The sequence below is a fragment of the Budorcas taxicolor genome, chromosome 25, assembly GCF_023091745.1.
Source record: "Budorcas taxicolor isolate Tak-1 chromosome 25, Takin1.1, whole genome shotgun sequence".
Classification (NCBI taxonomy): domain Eukaryota; kingdom Metazoa; phylum Chordata; class Mammalia; order Artiodactyla; family Bovidae; genus Budorcas; species Budorcas taxicolor.
In genome coordinates, this window is record NC_068934.1 from 42927974 (window position 1) to 42941440 (window position 13467).

The following is a 13467-nucleotide window of genomic DNA, read 5'->3' on the forward strand; positions in this document are numbered from 1 at the left end:
GGGCCAGGGACCCCCACCTCCGCGCCCTGGGGCAGCCGGAAGCCGGCGGCCCTGCCCGCCCCTGGCGGGTCCCGGGGATTCTAACGGAGCTGCGTGCCCGGGGCGGGGCCACGCGCGATTGGCTGCGCGGAGTCGGGGGCGGGGCCGCGGCGGGCCGGCCGGGCGGGCGCCGACAATGAGCCTCCATAAAAGGGAGCGGCGGGGGGCTGGGGCCCCGGATTGAGCCCTCCCCCCCCCACCCCGGGGTCCCGACGGTCTAGGTCTCAGGGAGGCCCAGACGCGCCCGTCCGCAGGCTGGGGCGGCGGACGGCGGTGAGGGGACTGCACGGGGCGCGAAGTGGCAGCCGCCCTCGGCGCCCAGGCCTGCGCGCCTGTCCTCGGCGTCCGGTCACCAAGATCCCACCCTACCCCACCCCCCGGGCCGCGCCATGGCCCTGAAGGCCGAGGGCGCCGCGCTCGACTGCTTCGAGGTGACGCTCAAATGCGAGGAAGGGGAGGATGACGAGGAGGCCATGGTGGTGGCCGTAATTCCGCGGCCCGAGCCGATGCTCAGAGGTGAGGAGGGGAGGGGATCCCACTTCCGCGTCACGGTCCGGGCTCGGCGTCCCCTCCTCAGTTGGGGATCCGGGTACCCCTCCCCCACCTCCAGTCGGGTGCCCAACCGTCCCCACCCGACTCCAGCCTGAGGCCCGGGCGCCCCCTTCCTCACAGAGTCTGAGGCCCTGGCGCGCTTTTGCTCCACCCCCACACCAGGGTTTGGAATCTCAGGCCTCCCCGAACTCCCCCTCCCGCCCCCCCCCCCGCCCCCCCCCCCCCCCGCCCGGGGTCTGGAGCCTTCGATCCACGCCCGGCGCACTCCGGATCTGCCGGTGCCCGAGCGCCCCCTCGCCCGGGCCCGGCACGACGGCTTCGAGGTGACGCTGGCGGGTCCCCCGCCCGGGGAGGCAGAGGCAGGCCCAGGGGCCAGGCTGTGTTCAAGGCCGAGGGGCGTCAAGGCCTCCAGGCCGGAGGCAGGGCCCCTTCCCCTCGGGGTTCGGAGCGACTCGGTGGGTGGAGGCAGCCGCCGGTGTAGCCCGCCGAGAGGTGGATTTTAAGGGCGCTCCAAGCATAAAGCTTTCCTGCGTTTCCCCGCCACAGTTCCCAGGCCTTGTACACGCATAAGCCACAGGTGTCAGGTTCTGGCGCTAGAGGGGTGAAAAGGATTGCTCACAGCACTCAGTTTTGGAAAAGAAATGTGCTACAGGAGCCCCCGGCCACTCTAGAGGGAGATGGGCCTCGAGAGGAGATTCGAAGAGCAATGTGTAAGCACTCACTTTCCCTTCCTCCTCCACCGATTTTTCCAGCCCTCAGGATGTTGAGGGCCCTAAGAAAACAAAGGGCCACCTTCGTGGAAGACACACTATTCATGAAAATGCAGATCTTTGCATTCCTGGATACCTAATACTCAAAAGCTTGAGAGCAAGGCCGTTCATTTAGCTTCAGCAGAACATAATGACATCTCCCTACACCGCTTCTCTTCCTTTTTGGAGGGCTTAAAATGAGGGAAATAAAACATTTTCCATCCGAAAGAGTTTCTCTCCCTACCTTTGGTAGCATTTATTGAGTGCTCAGTGCCATGCTGTCTCAGTTAACCATCTCAACAACTGCGAGAGCATCCTTCTTCCCCAGAGAAGTGGATTCATGCAACAAGTATTTGGGGGCACCTCTTATATGTCAGGGCTTCCCAGGTGGTGCAGTGGTGAAGAACCTGCTTGCCAGTGCAGGAGATGGGAGACGTGGGTCTGATCATTGGATTGGGAAGAGCCCCTGGAGCAGGAAATGGCAACCCACTCCAGTATTCTTGCCTGGGAAATCCCATGACAGAGGAGCCTGGCAAGCTGCAGTCCATGGGGTCACAAAGGGTCACACACAACTGAGCACGCACACTTACATGTCAAGCACTGTTTTAGGCTGGGCATGCTAATTAGGGTAAACAAAGTCGAAACCCTGTTCTTCTGGAACTTGTGTGTTTATACACACAATGACCAGAGATAGATGAATATAAATAAATGTATAGCTTGTCAGATGGTGAGGAGTAGTTCAGAGAACACTGAATCAAGATAAGAAGAGTGAGAGTGGTTCATTTGGAGTATCAAGTAGTCAGGAAAGTCTTAATAAGGTGAAGTTTGAACATAGACCAAAAGAAGTGAGGAAGGGAACCCTGTAGATAATTGGAGGTAAGGCATTTTAGGCAGAACAGCAATTGCGAAGATCCTGGAACAGAAGTTTCTTGAAAGGTTTGGTGCACGGGGGTAAGAAAAACACAAATTCAAGGTTTTTGGTTTGAGTGACTGGAAGGATGGACTTCCCATTTGCTGAGACAGGAAGACTGAGGGGCAGGCCTGTAGGAGGTTACAGTTTGAACAAGACAAGTTTGAGAAGCACATTGAAGCACAGAGGTCCGATGAGAAATAAGACATGTGAATCTAAATTTCCTGGGAGTGTCTGGCTAGAGGTATAGACATGGGAGTTGTCAGCAGGCAGCCTTTGTGGCAAGACCACCAGAGGAAGGAGATGGACAGAGAAGGGGTCCTAGGACTTGAGTCGTGGAATGCTCCACTGGTTCCAGCTTGGAGACTGAGTGGATCCTTACCAGACATTGCTGAATGCCACAGCATGCCAGGCACTGGGCCAGTTGCTGGAGATACAGGTGTGAAGGATCAAAAAATCCATGCTGTCACGGGCCTGCAGTGAAGTGAGGAGACACAGGGAACAAGGAAGGCACGTGTGTCGTCAGGCAACATTGTGTGCTCTGGAGGAGATGCAAGTGAGGGGAACAGGACGCTCAGGTGGGGCTGATGGCCGCTGTCTCAGGAATGGCAGGCAGGCCTTGGTGAGAAGACGGTTCTCTCCTAGAGAAGGAACCAGCATGGGTGCCCGAAAAAGAGCCCCTGTGAAGTAAGGAAAGAACCAACAGAAGGTGGTGCGCTGGAAACCAGGTGACAAAAATCAAGATGGAAGCAGTGATCTGCCAGGGGATGAAGTTGAAGCGCTGACCGCTGGGTGTAGCATTGGTGACTTTGACAAAGCTATTTTGGAGAAGCGGTGGGAAAGAACTACAGCCACCGTCACCTGGGGGAGAGATACTGCCCAGCCTTGGAGCTAAACCTTCTGAGACCAAGCCAGTTCTCAGACCTGTTTCAAATGCCACCTCTTCCAGGAAGTCCCCAGGTATTAGGACCTCCCATGTTTGTGTATTGTCCCATCCTCTCAGGTGAAAGAGAGGTGCACCCACAAGGGATTAAAAGCTCTGAGCTGCTAGGCTCACGAGGATCTGAGCCTGCATCCTTTGCGAAGCTGAGAACAGTTCCCACCCTGTCAAATGTTACGGTCCCGTGTGCACAGGGAGCAGGTGCTAGGTCCGCCCTTGGGGATGGACAAGGTCACCACTGCAAAGGCTTTGGGGGAGAGGCCTCTTGATAGGGCCCCAACGAGTGGAGGACCAGGCCTGGATGCCCTTCGCTGACCCAAGGCTCACGGAGCATCTCCTTCCTTGCATACCAGGCCCTGCAGGAGAATAAGATGACAAAGTTTGCTGGTCTGGTCCTTGAGGAAGTGAGCACTGTCAGAAGTCAGATGTGGATACTATCAGCTGCCGGGGGTGGGTGATCAGAAAGGCTTCACAGGGCCGAGGATTTTAGTAGGGCCATGAAAGAAGTAGAGGAGTTTGCCAGACTGATGGGGTGGTCTGAACAGGTATGCCCAGATCTGAGCCATGCTGGAATGCAGTCTTTGGAAAAACCTGTTGGACCTGTGGTCAGAGACTAGGTTGGGCCAGCTGGATGTGGTGGTGTATCTGCTGCTTTTATCATGGCTAGTGCCTTGTGGGCTCCAGAGGGGAGAAAAGAGACTCTAGGTGGGAAAGGTCCTTCCCTGCACACACCGCCAAGCTTGGGGAACCTTGGTCTCTTGCTGGTGTGGGCACCTCTACTGATAACACCTTCCCCCTCCTCTCCTCCTCAGTGGCCCAGCAGGAAAAGATCCCACCTCCCAGGCCCAGCCTGCTGGAGGCGGGCAGCGATGGCTCTGAGGAGCCCAAGCAGCAGGTGTCATGGGAGCAGGAGTTTCTGGTGGGGAACAGCCCAGGAGGCAGCGGGCGGGCGCTGTGCATGGTGTGTGGGGCCGAGATCCAGGCCCCCTCGGCAGACACGGCGCGCGCCCACATCCTGGAGCAGCATCCTCACACCCTGGACCTGAGCCCTTCCGAGAAGAGCAACATCCTGGAGGCATGGAGCGAAGGGGCGGCCCTTGTGCAAGACTTTCGAGCGGAGCAGCCGTCCCCACACCACTCAGGTAGTGGGGGCAGGAGTTGGGGCGGAGGGGAGAGTTAGAACTTATGGTTGATCACTGGCATCTGCTCACTTCAGACTCAGGCCAGGACTCCGACCTGGACCCTGCCAGGATGCCAGCAGAGATTGTCGTTCTCCTCGACTCTGAGGACAACCCATCCCTCCCCAGGAGGACCCGGCCCAGGGGACTTCGCCCTCTGGAACTTCCTGGTCAGTTATCCCAAAGCCAGCGAGGCTGAGTTGGGGTGAGGGTATCACGAGCCCCGTGAGCTGGGTGGAGACAGGCTGCTCGGCAGGTATCCTGCAGCCCCGAAGTTGTGGGAGTCAGGCCTCTTAAAAACGTCTTATCTTTTGCAGCGGCCCCTGTCCCAGAGCCAGTAAGCAAGAAGCCCCGTGGCCAGAGATGCAAGGAGCCCTCCGGGGAGGAGCCGGTCAGGAAGAAGAGAGGCAGACCTGTGACCAAAACCCCGGGCCTAGATCCAGACCCTGACCCAGGTAAAGGGGAGGAAGGTGTGGGCTCCGGGGGGAAAGCTGGGGCCGCAGGGGTTGGGGTGGGAGGTGCAGGGGTCGCATGCACCTCAGCCTAGGCCCAGGCGGGCCTTGGGAGTGTGGCCTCACAGTCTGATCCCTTCCTTCCTCAGAACCCCCCTCACCGGACTCGCCCATGGAGACCTTCGCTGCTCCGGCCGAGGTCCGGCACTTCACGGATGGCAGCTTCCCGGCCGGCTTTGCCCTCCAGCTCTTCTCCCACACCCAGCTCAGGGCCTCAAACCGCAGAGACTTGCCCAAAGAGGGGAGAGGGGCCGAAGGAGGTTGTCTCCAGCCGGAAAGCCCCTCCCCAGGTGAGCGCCTGAGTCGGGGGCGACAGGTGTGCAGGGTTGAGAAGGCCGCGTCCCCGGGGTGGAGCCCCAGGCAGAGGTGACCCGCGCTCTGGTCCCTGGGCGGCCGGGCTGAGGGCAGGTGAATTTGAATACAGCAGCCGGCCGGAGAGCTGAGGTATCTGCAGTCTCCTTGGGAGCATCCTGGTCGTTAGGTTGAGTTAGGCCAGTGTTCCCTGAAGCCCGACACCCATCACTGCACTCAGGGTTGATTCCAGCTGGGGCCTGAGGTGCCCACCAGGGGCCTAAATGGGACTGATAACAGGAGACGAGGGTCAACAGGCCACAGACCTCAGCTCAGGGTGTGTCTGGTAATAGCAGTGGGCACTTGGGTTCATAACCATGTTCTCTGATTTTAAGAAACTTTTATATGCAGCTCATTTGGCGCTTATAAAAGTGTCTTTTTTCGAACGGACAGGCTGAGTCTCGGAGAGGTGGTTCCTTTTCCATGTGCACGTGTTCCCTTCCTGTGGCTGCTGTAACAGATTGCCACAAACTCAGTGGCTGACAACCGCAGATGCCCTGCCTTTTAGTTCAGGAGGCCAGCGGCCTGGTACGGTAGCTGTCAGCGGGCTGCAGGCGGGGTGTCGGCAGGGCCAACTCCTTTCTGGCTCCTAAAGAGGGAGTGTTGCCTCCTGCAGCCTCTCGCGGCTGCTTGTATTCCTCAGCTGTGCTTGCCTTCCGTCTTCAGAGCCAGCAGCGGCCAAGCTTTCTTAGGCGGCCAGACTTTTTTAGGCTGCCATCTTGGGTTCTGGGTCTTCGACTTCCTCTTTCCCCTTTAAGAACCTTGGTGGTTACACTGACCCCGCCTAGGTTATCCAAGGCTCCATTGAATTTGAAAGTTGGTTGATTAGCAACGTCAGTTCCTCCTGTAGCCTTGATTCTCCCCCACCGTGAACAAACGATACTCACAGCCCTAGGGATTAGGACCTGGACATCTCTGAGGGACTGGTACTCTGGCTAGCACAGTCACCTAACGCGGCAGTAGCAGAACTGAGATGAGACTGGGCTGTGTTCCAGCGGGGTGCCTGGTACCTCTCTCTCTCCGTCTCACCAGGCCAGGCCCTGCTGGCAGCATCTCAGGTGCAGAAAGTGGTTCTTGAAGGAGTGAATGACATGCAGAGTACCACATCCCGGCCCACCTTAAATGGGCACTTGGAGTTGACGCCCTGAGAAAGACGGCACACGGGGTGCTGGAGGCTCCCCAGGGCAGGGCTCCCAAAAAGGAGGTGTGCTTTTTGCTTAAAGAAAAAGCACTTCCCTTCAGCCCACGTCACCCAGTGGTAACCACTGTCAAAAATTTGGCTTATGTCCCTCTAACCTCTCACAAAGCTCTGCATGCACATAGGTGCCTGTACACTCCCGTCTGTTAATTTTTTACCCAAAGGGCCTCTGCTGTCTCCAGTCTGAAGGCGGGCCTCACCCCTGTGGGGTTTTAACTGTCTCAGGTCTCAGCTTGAGTCACTTTGTGTCCTGCCTCCCCAGGACTGCGCTCTGCCTCGACTCATTTGTTTCCTGGTCCCCTTCGTGTTGTCAGCGGACCCCTGCTGTACATAGCTGACCTCTCCCACTGGCTGGTGGGTCTTCTGGTTTCATTCTAAAAGGTGGGGGCTTCATTTCAAGCCTTGGGGTACCCTGTGCCCAAACTCCACCTGTCTGGAGTGACCAGTAGCTGAGAAGAGCATCCTTGAGGTCTCAGGTTCGTTTGGGGTGAGTGGGCAGAGCCTGAGACTTTAGGGTTCAGCCGTCTGAATGATTTGAAAGGGAGGGAGGCGCTGAGCCATGTCTTGGCAGCAGCAGGGACCTGTAGAGGTTGGGGACAGTCCAGAAACCTCAGGAGATGGTGAGTGACCCAGTGGTGCGTGTGCCTGCAGCCCGACCCAGGAAGCACCCTGAGAAATGACACAAGTGGTTTCTGAGGGGCCCAAGCCAGCAAATAGAGACTAGCAGGGTGGCTGTGAGGGTTCTGTGCACGGCACGGCCTCCAGACTAGTGGCTGCAGACTGGTTTGGGGTTTTAAGAACCCAAAGCTCAGATGTCTCAGAAACCTTTGAGGCTTCAACCAGAATGTTCTACTTTGAGTTGTTTAATTTTTTGAAGTTCTCCAAAGGTCTTATTGGACTAGAGATCCTACCACTTTAAAAAAGAAAATTAAAAATCAAGGATTTAGAAGTTGGCAGTGGGCAGGAAGTCCCTGTGGTCAGCTGAGCTGATGGACATGTGTGTGAAGCCATCAGGGAGGACTTGCTGGACATTCTAGGGCCTTACAGGATGAGGGTGTCCAGGCCAGGAGAGGCAGTGAGCCCCAAGGGCCCACTTGCAAGTAGTGGAGAAAATCCTTGCTGGTGTTTAATTAGAATAAGATCTTAAGACCTGGCTTAGGGATACCTCAGCTGGAACCAGTGTGTTCCTGACTGGACCAAGAAGAAAGTGTGTGTGTGTGTGTCTGAGAGAGAGAGAGAGACTGGACCAAGGAGAAGCTGGTGTATTTGTATCTGAGAGACTGGACCAAGGAGAAGACAGGGTGTGTGTGTGTGTGTGTGTGTGTGTGTGTGTGTGTGTGTGTGTGTGTGTGTGTGTGTGTACCAAGGAGAAGAAAGTGTGTGTGTGTGTGTCTGAGAGAGAGAGAGAGACTGGACCAAGGAGAAGACAGGGGTGTGTGTAAGAAGAAAGTGTGTGTGTGTGTGTGTCTGAGAGAGAGAGAGAGACTGGACCAAGAAGACAGGGGTGTGTGTGTGTGTGTGTGTGTGTGTGTGAACCAAGGAGAAGAAAGTGTGTGTGTCTGAGAGAGAGACTGGACCAAGGAGAAGACAGGGGTGTGTGTGTGTGTGTGTGTGTTTGAACCAAGGAGAAAGTGTGTGTGTGTGTCTGAGAGAGAGAGACTGGACCAAGGAAAAGACGGGTGTGTGTGTGTGTGTGTGTGTTTGAACCAAGGAGAAGAAAGTGTGTGTGTGTGTGTGTGTGTGTGTGTGTCTGAGAGAGAGACTGGACCAAGGAGAAGACAGGGTGTGTGTGTGTGTGTGTGTGTGTGTGAGAGAGAGAGACTAGGAAAAGAATGTGTGTGTGTGACTGGACCAAGGAGAAGACAGGGTGTGTGTGTGTGTGAGTGTGATTGAACCAAGGAGAAGAAAGTGTGTGTGTGTGTGTGTGAGACTGGACCACAGAGAAGACAGAGTGTGTGTGTGTGTGTGTGTGTGTGTGTGTGAGAGTGTGACTGGACCAAGGAGAAGAAAGTGTGTGTGTGTGTGAGAGACTAGGAAAAGAATGTGTGTGTGTGACTGGACCAAGGAGAAAAAAGTGTGTGTAAGTGAGAGACTGGACCAAAGAGAAGACGAGGGTGGGTGGGTGTGGGTGTGACTGGACCAAGAAGAGTATGTGTGTGTGTACCCAGGAGAAGAAAGTGTGTGTGTGTGTGACTGAACCAAGGAGAAAAATGTATGCGTGTGTGTGATGAGACCAAGGAAAAGAATGTGTATGTGTGTGTGACTGGACCAAGGAGAAAGTGTGTGAGAGAGAGACTGGACCGAAGAGAAGATGGGGTTGTGTGTATGTGTGTGAGTGAGTGAGTGTGACTGGACCAAGGAAAAGAATGTGTGTGTGTGTGTGTGTGTGTGTGTGTGTGTGTGTGACTGGACCAAGGAGAAAAAAGTATGCAAGTGAGAGACTGGACCAAAGAAAAGATGAGTGGGTCGGTGGGTGGGTGTGGGTGTGACTGGACCAAGGAGAAGACAGGGTATGTGTGTGTGTGTGTGACTGGACCAAGAGTATGTGTGTGTGTGCCCAGAAGAAAGTGTGTGTGTGTGTGAGAGAGACTGAACCAAGGAGAAAAATGTGTGTGTGTGTGTGTGTGTGTGTGTGATTAGACCAAGGAAAAGAATGTGTGTGTGTGTGACTGGACCAAGAGTATGTGTGTGTGTGCCCAGAAGAAAGTGTGTGTGTGTGTGTGAGAGAGACTGAACCAAGGAGAAAAATGTGTGTGTGTGTGTGATTAGACCAAGGAAAAGAATGTGTGTGTGTGTGACTGGACCAAGGAGAAAAAAGTGTGTGTAAGTGAGAGAGGGACTGGACCAAAGAGAAGACAGGGGTGTGTGTGTGTGTGAGAGAGACTGGACCAAGGAGAAGAAAGTGTGTGTGTGTGTGTGTGTGTGACTGAACCAAGGAGAAAAATGTGTGTGTGATTAGACCAAGGAAAAGAATGTGTGTGTGTGACTGGACCGAGAAAAGTGTGTAAGTGAGAGAGAGACTGGACCAAAGAGAAGATGGGTGTGCGTCTGTGTGTATGTGAGAGAGACTGGACCAAGGAGAAGAAAGTGTGTGTGTGTGAGCTTCATGAGTGGCAGGCTTTGTTCGCTGCTGTATCCTCCGCACCAGAAACAGGGCATGCACAAAGAAAGCCCTTGGAAAAGATTTACTGACAGATGAGTGGATGGCAACTGCCTTCACTTGTCACTCTGGTGGTGACATTTCCAGTCTCTGCTCAGAGATGAGCCTTAGTGAGAAATGAGAGATGGGTCCCAGCCACCCCCCAGAGGAGATGCTCACATTTGCACACACATGCACAAGTATGGAGGAAGAGAAGGGGGCTGAAGCTGGGGGAGCAGAGGGATTTGGGCTGGGCTGGGAGGCAAATGGGGGCGGTTCTGGGCTCGGGGTGCTGAGCCCCCGTTTTACGGAAGAGGAAATTCAGCCTCGGGCAGCCCAAGTGTGTTTCGCCTGTGCAGCGCCCAGCCTGCTGCGAGTGCCAGGGATCAAGTCTCCTCTGTTGGACCCCGAGCTGTTCTTTTCTTCAGGTCTTCCCCATCAGCTTACACAGAGATGTTATTTCTCCCTTCTTAGCCCTCATCCACCATAGCCTCTGTCACATTTGTCCGTAGCTTTTCAGCAGAGCTGGAGAGCTTTTCTCTACCATCTCCAGTCTGTCTTTGGAAGCCACTAGATTCAGCCTCCTGCTTACCACCTACCTGTCTTTTTGCAAGATTGCCACTGACGTCCATGAAGTTAGACCCCGGGGTCAGTTCTCAGTCCCTGTCTTTCCTGATTGGCAGAAACCAGGAGCCTGTCCCGCCCTCCTTCCTGAAGGCTCATTCTGCCCTTGGCCTCTCGGGTCACACCGTGAGGGGGTTGCCCCGCCTCTCTTACCTGTTCACTTCCAGCTCTCAGAGTTGGATCCTTTGGTGGTTCTACTTCCTATTTCTAGAGTATTATGCTTCCTTGGGTATGGAAGTTTGCCTGTTTGATTCACGGTAATATCCCCAGTGCCCAGCCCAGAATAGGTGCTGTCTGTGTATTTGGCAAATGAATGAATGACCCAACCATGAGTCGGGATCTGTACTCACACCCTGGGTGATCCCAGGCTCGAAGCTTGTCATGGTCCCACCTTCCCCTCCGCCCCAGGCCTGCCCCTTTGGTTCCAGCCTCCCTCTCGCGCAGTTGATGTGCCTAGTTGGTTGTATAAAAGATCCCCCAAACTCAGTGTTTCTGACCGCGTTTCTGAATGGAACCTGCAGTCTCCTCCCCTTACCCCAGCCTCTCTACTCCCCCCTCCCCGGGCTTCACTTCCCCAGGAAGCTGGCTGCCAGTTTGCTTGGACCGTTCTTCAGTTTGCTTGGACCAAAGCCTCAGAGTCGTCATCTATCTCTCTCAGATCCCACTTCAGTCTGTCAGCAAATCCTGTTAGCCCCACCTCTAAGATGCTCAGGTTTGACACACACACACTTACTCACTCACTAATCTCTACTGCTGCTACCTTCATCCAGGGTTCCTTAACAGCCTGTCTCCTGGCTTCTGATCATCGTCCGCTGTGCCTAGTCTCCTACAGCAGCCAGAGCCTCCGTTGAAAACACAAGGGGGACCCTGTCACTGCTCTGCTCAGAGCCCTCCGGCGCTGTCACTGTCACATTGCAGAGAAAAGCCGCAGTCCCCGTGGGACTGGTGGTCCTCGCCTTTCCCGCTCACCAGGGCACCCGCATGCCCTCTTCCCACCAGCAGTGCTGTCCCCCAGCTGGACACTGCAGACTCCATTTCCTGTGCACCTTTGCTCGCGGGTCAGCTCCAGGTCACCTCTGTGAGATCTTCCCTGATATCCTGTCCCCTACTCTGGTGTGCTTTTTTACTTTGCTTCCATCCATATCTTGTTTATTGGCTCTCACTGCTGGAACATAAATTCCAGAAAGGCCACTTGATCTGCCCCATGTCCTGGGGAACCCCCAGCAGCTAGACTAGCGTTGGGCACAGTGTGGTTGCCCAGTAAGTTATTGTTGAACTAAGGAGCCCAATGAGTGGGCCCCACCTGTCCTCAAGGAGTGTAGAGTGTGTCAGGAAGGCAAACCAGCTCATGTGAGTAGAAAGCAGAGTTTGTTCAGTCGCACAACCCAGTGGCAGCCAATGACTCATATCACATCCCAGCAAATGGTATAGCAAAGTTGTACCCATTTTCCCTGCCAGGTCACTTAAGACTCTCGAAACAGTAAAGGCAAAACCCACAAGTTTCACGCAGACACCTCAACAGTTGCAGTCACCAGTTTCTGTTTTCTGGTTTTGCTTTTTGATGTAACTTTTGGACCTGCTTATGCAATGCACAGGGTGGGGTTGGTACCTGACAGGGCTGTCAGCAGTCCGCTTTCCCATCTTGAGATCCGATTTTACCCATTGTGAGTAGCTTCTTCATGCTGGTATTGTGGACACGTGACCCCTGTGTGGTCAGTACCAACTCGGGAGATAAAGAGCCTGGTCGGGTTTGCAAAGCAGAGCCGGATGTTCACCCCCGGGACTCTCCGTGCAGTGCTCCCTCCTCCACTGTGCATATTCACTGGGAGCTCTTTTGTGGGCAGAGCCCTGTCTCTTTCTCCTTTGGGGTATTCTCCATCCCACCACCTCTGCCCATGCAGAGCAGAACCCTTCAGGCTAGGATGCCCAGTAAGTTTTAGGTGAAACAGAGTCAGCTGAAGATAAAGAGGTGAGGGGAGCAGAGGACAGCACCAAGCATCCGTGTGTGAGATACACACTGGAGGAAGGCTGCAGAGGGCCGGTGGCTGATGCCCCAGGAGGTGTGATGCCCCTGTGGTCAGCGCTGGTCCTTGGGTGGACCAGGAGTGAGGCCTCCCACTGTCCCTGGGCTTCCCCTCTGGCTGCAGGTTCAGGGCTGTGGAATGGAAGGCCTGGAAAGGGGATGTGGTTTACCGAGACCTTCCAGGAACATCCCTGAGGCGATGGCCTGGAGGGCCCTGACTGCTCTCTGCCCTCACCCCTGCCCAGCTCCCCCTCCAGGGCTTCGTGGGACGCTGGATCTCCAGGTCATCCGCGTGCGACTAGAGGAGCCCCCAGCAGTCAGCCTCCTGCAAGACTGGTCCAAGCACCCCCAGGGCGCCAAGGGTGTGGGAGCAGGTGACGCCTCAGACTGGCCCGCGGCGCTGTCGGAATCCAGCAGCGCTGTGGGGGCGCAGCCAGAGGCAGGGAGTGGCCTGTAGGTTCTTGCTTTTCTGGGGTGGGAGGGAGGGAGGAAGGAGACAGTGTCCCCCTTGGGCTTATCACGCAGAGCCCCCCAGCTCGGCCGCCTGAGAGAGAGAGAGTAGAACCAGGTGCCAGAGCAGGATGGAGGAGAGGAGGGTGGGTAGCATCTGCCGTGACTCGGGGCGAGGCGTGAGGCCGGGCCAGGGGCCGCCGATGGCTGTCGAGCGGTAGGGCATTGGGCCTGTGGAGAACACCCACCCAATCCTTTTGCTGACCCCGACCTCTACTGTCCCCCCGACCTCCTCCCGCCCTCTCGGCCCCCCCATTCTCCCTTGGCACAGTGCCTTACACAGGAGGTGGTCGTGAACTGAGCCCCACTACCTCGGGGGACGCCTCTCCTCCCCCCGCAGGCCCCCAGAGCAGGAGGCCTCCATTACCTCTTCCCGCTCCATCCCCACTGGTGGCCAACTGGTCACTCACTGTCCTGTTCACCTCTTTTCCTGTTGTATATATCTCCTTTGTTGACAATAAATTATTTTTTTTTATTAAGAGAGTTCCGTCTGGGCCATCATTGCGGGGAGGGGTTTGCTAGCAAGCTGTCCGGCCCCCTAGAGCAACCCTGAGAAGCAGGAGAGCTGAGAGGGGGTCCTGGGCATGGGCCGGAAAACTGCGCCCCGGAGGCTGGTGAGGGGTGGGGGCAGCCCTTGTCAGAGGGGCGCCTCAGCCCCTCCCCTCACCCCTGCCCTCCAGATGCGGTCAGGAGCACCTTTTACACATACCTTCTGACTCACTTGGTGAACCTCCGTCCGAGA

General features: G+C 55.9%; 1 protein-coding gene across 1 annotated transcript; it reads left to right on the top strand.

Moving 5' to 3' along the window:
- The first annotated feature begins 223 nt into the window (after positions 1–223).
- On the top strand, positions 224–13197 carry SPINDOC (spindlin interactor and repressor of chromatin binding). Its single transcript, XM_052662196.1, has 6 exons — positions 224–555; positions 4003–4332; positions 4407–4538; positions 4686–4823; positions 4970–5170; positions 12461–13197. Exons 1-6 carry the CDS (start codon positions 429–431, stop codon positions 12670–12672), a joined length of 1140 nt encoding a protein of 379 aa, XP_052518156.1. The 5' UTR covers positions 224–428; the 3' UTR covers positions 12673–13197.
- The last annotated feature ends 270 nt before the right edge of the window (positions 13198–13467 follow it).

Coding starts and splice junctions, on each gene's coding strand:
- SPINDOC (XM_052662196.1), top strand. CDS start 429: ATGGCCCTGAAGGCCGAGGGCGCCGCGCTCGACTGCTTCGAGGTGACG. Junction 556..4,002: donor GCCCGAGCCGATGCTCAGAG/GTGAGGAGGGGA, acceptor TCTCCTCCTCAG/TGGCCCAGCAGGAAAAGATC. Junction 5,171..12,460: donor GCCGGAAAGCCCCTCCCCAG/GTGAGCGCCTGA, acceptor ACCCCTGCCCAG/CTCCCCCTCCAGGGCTTCGT.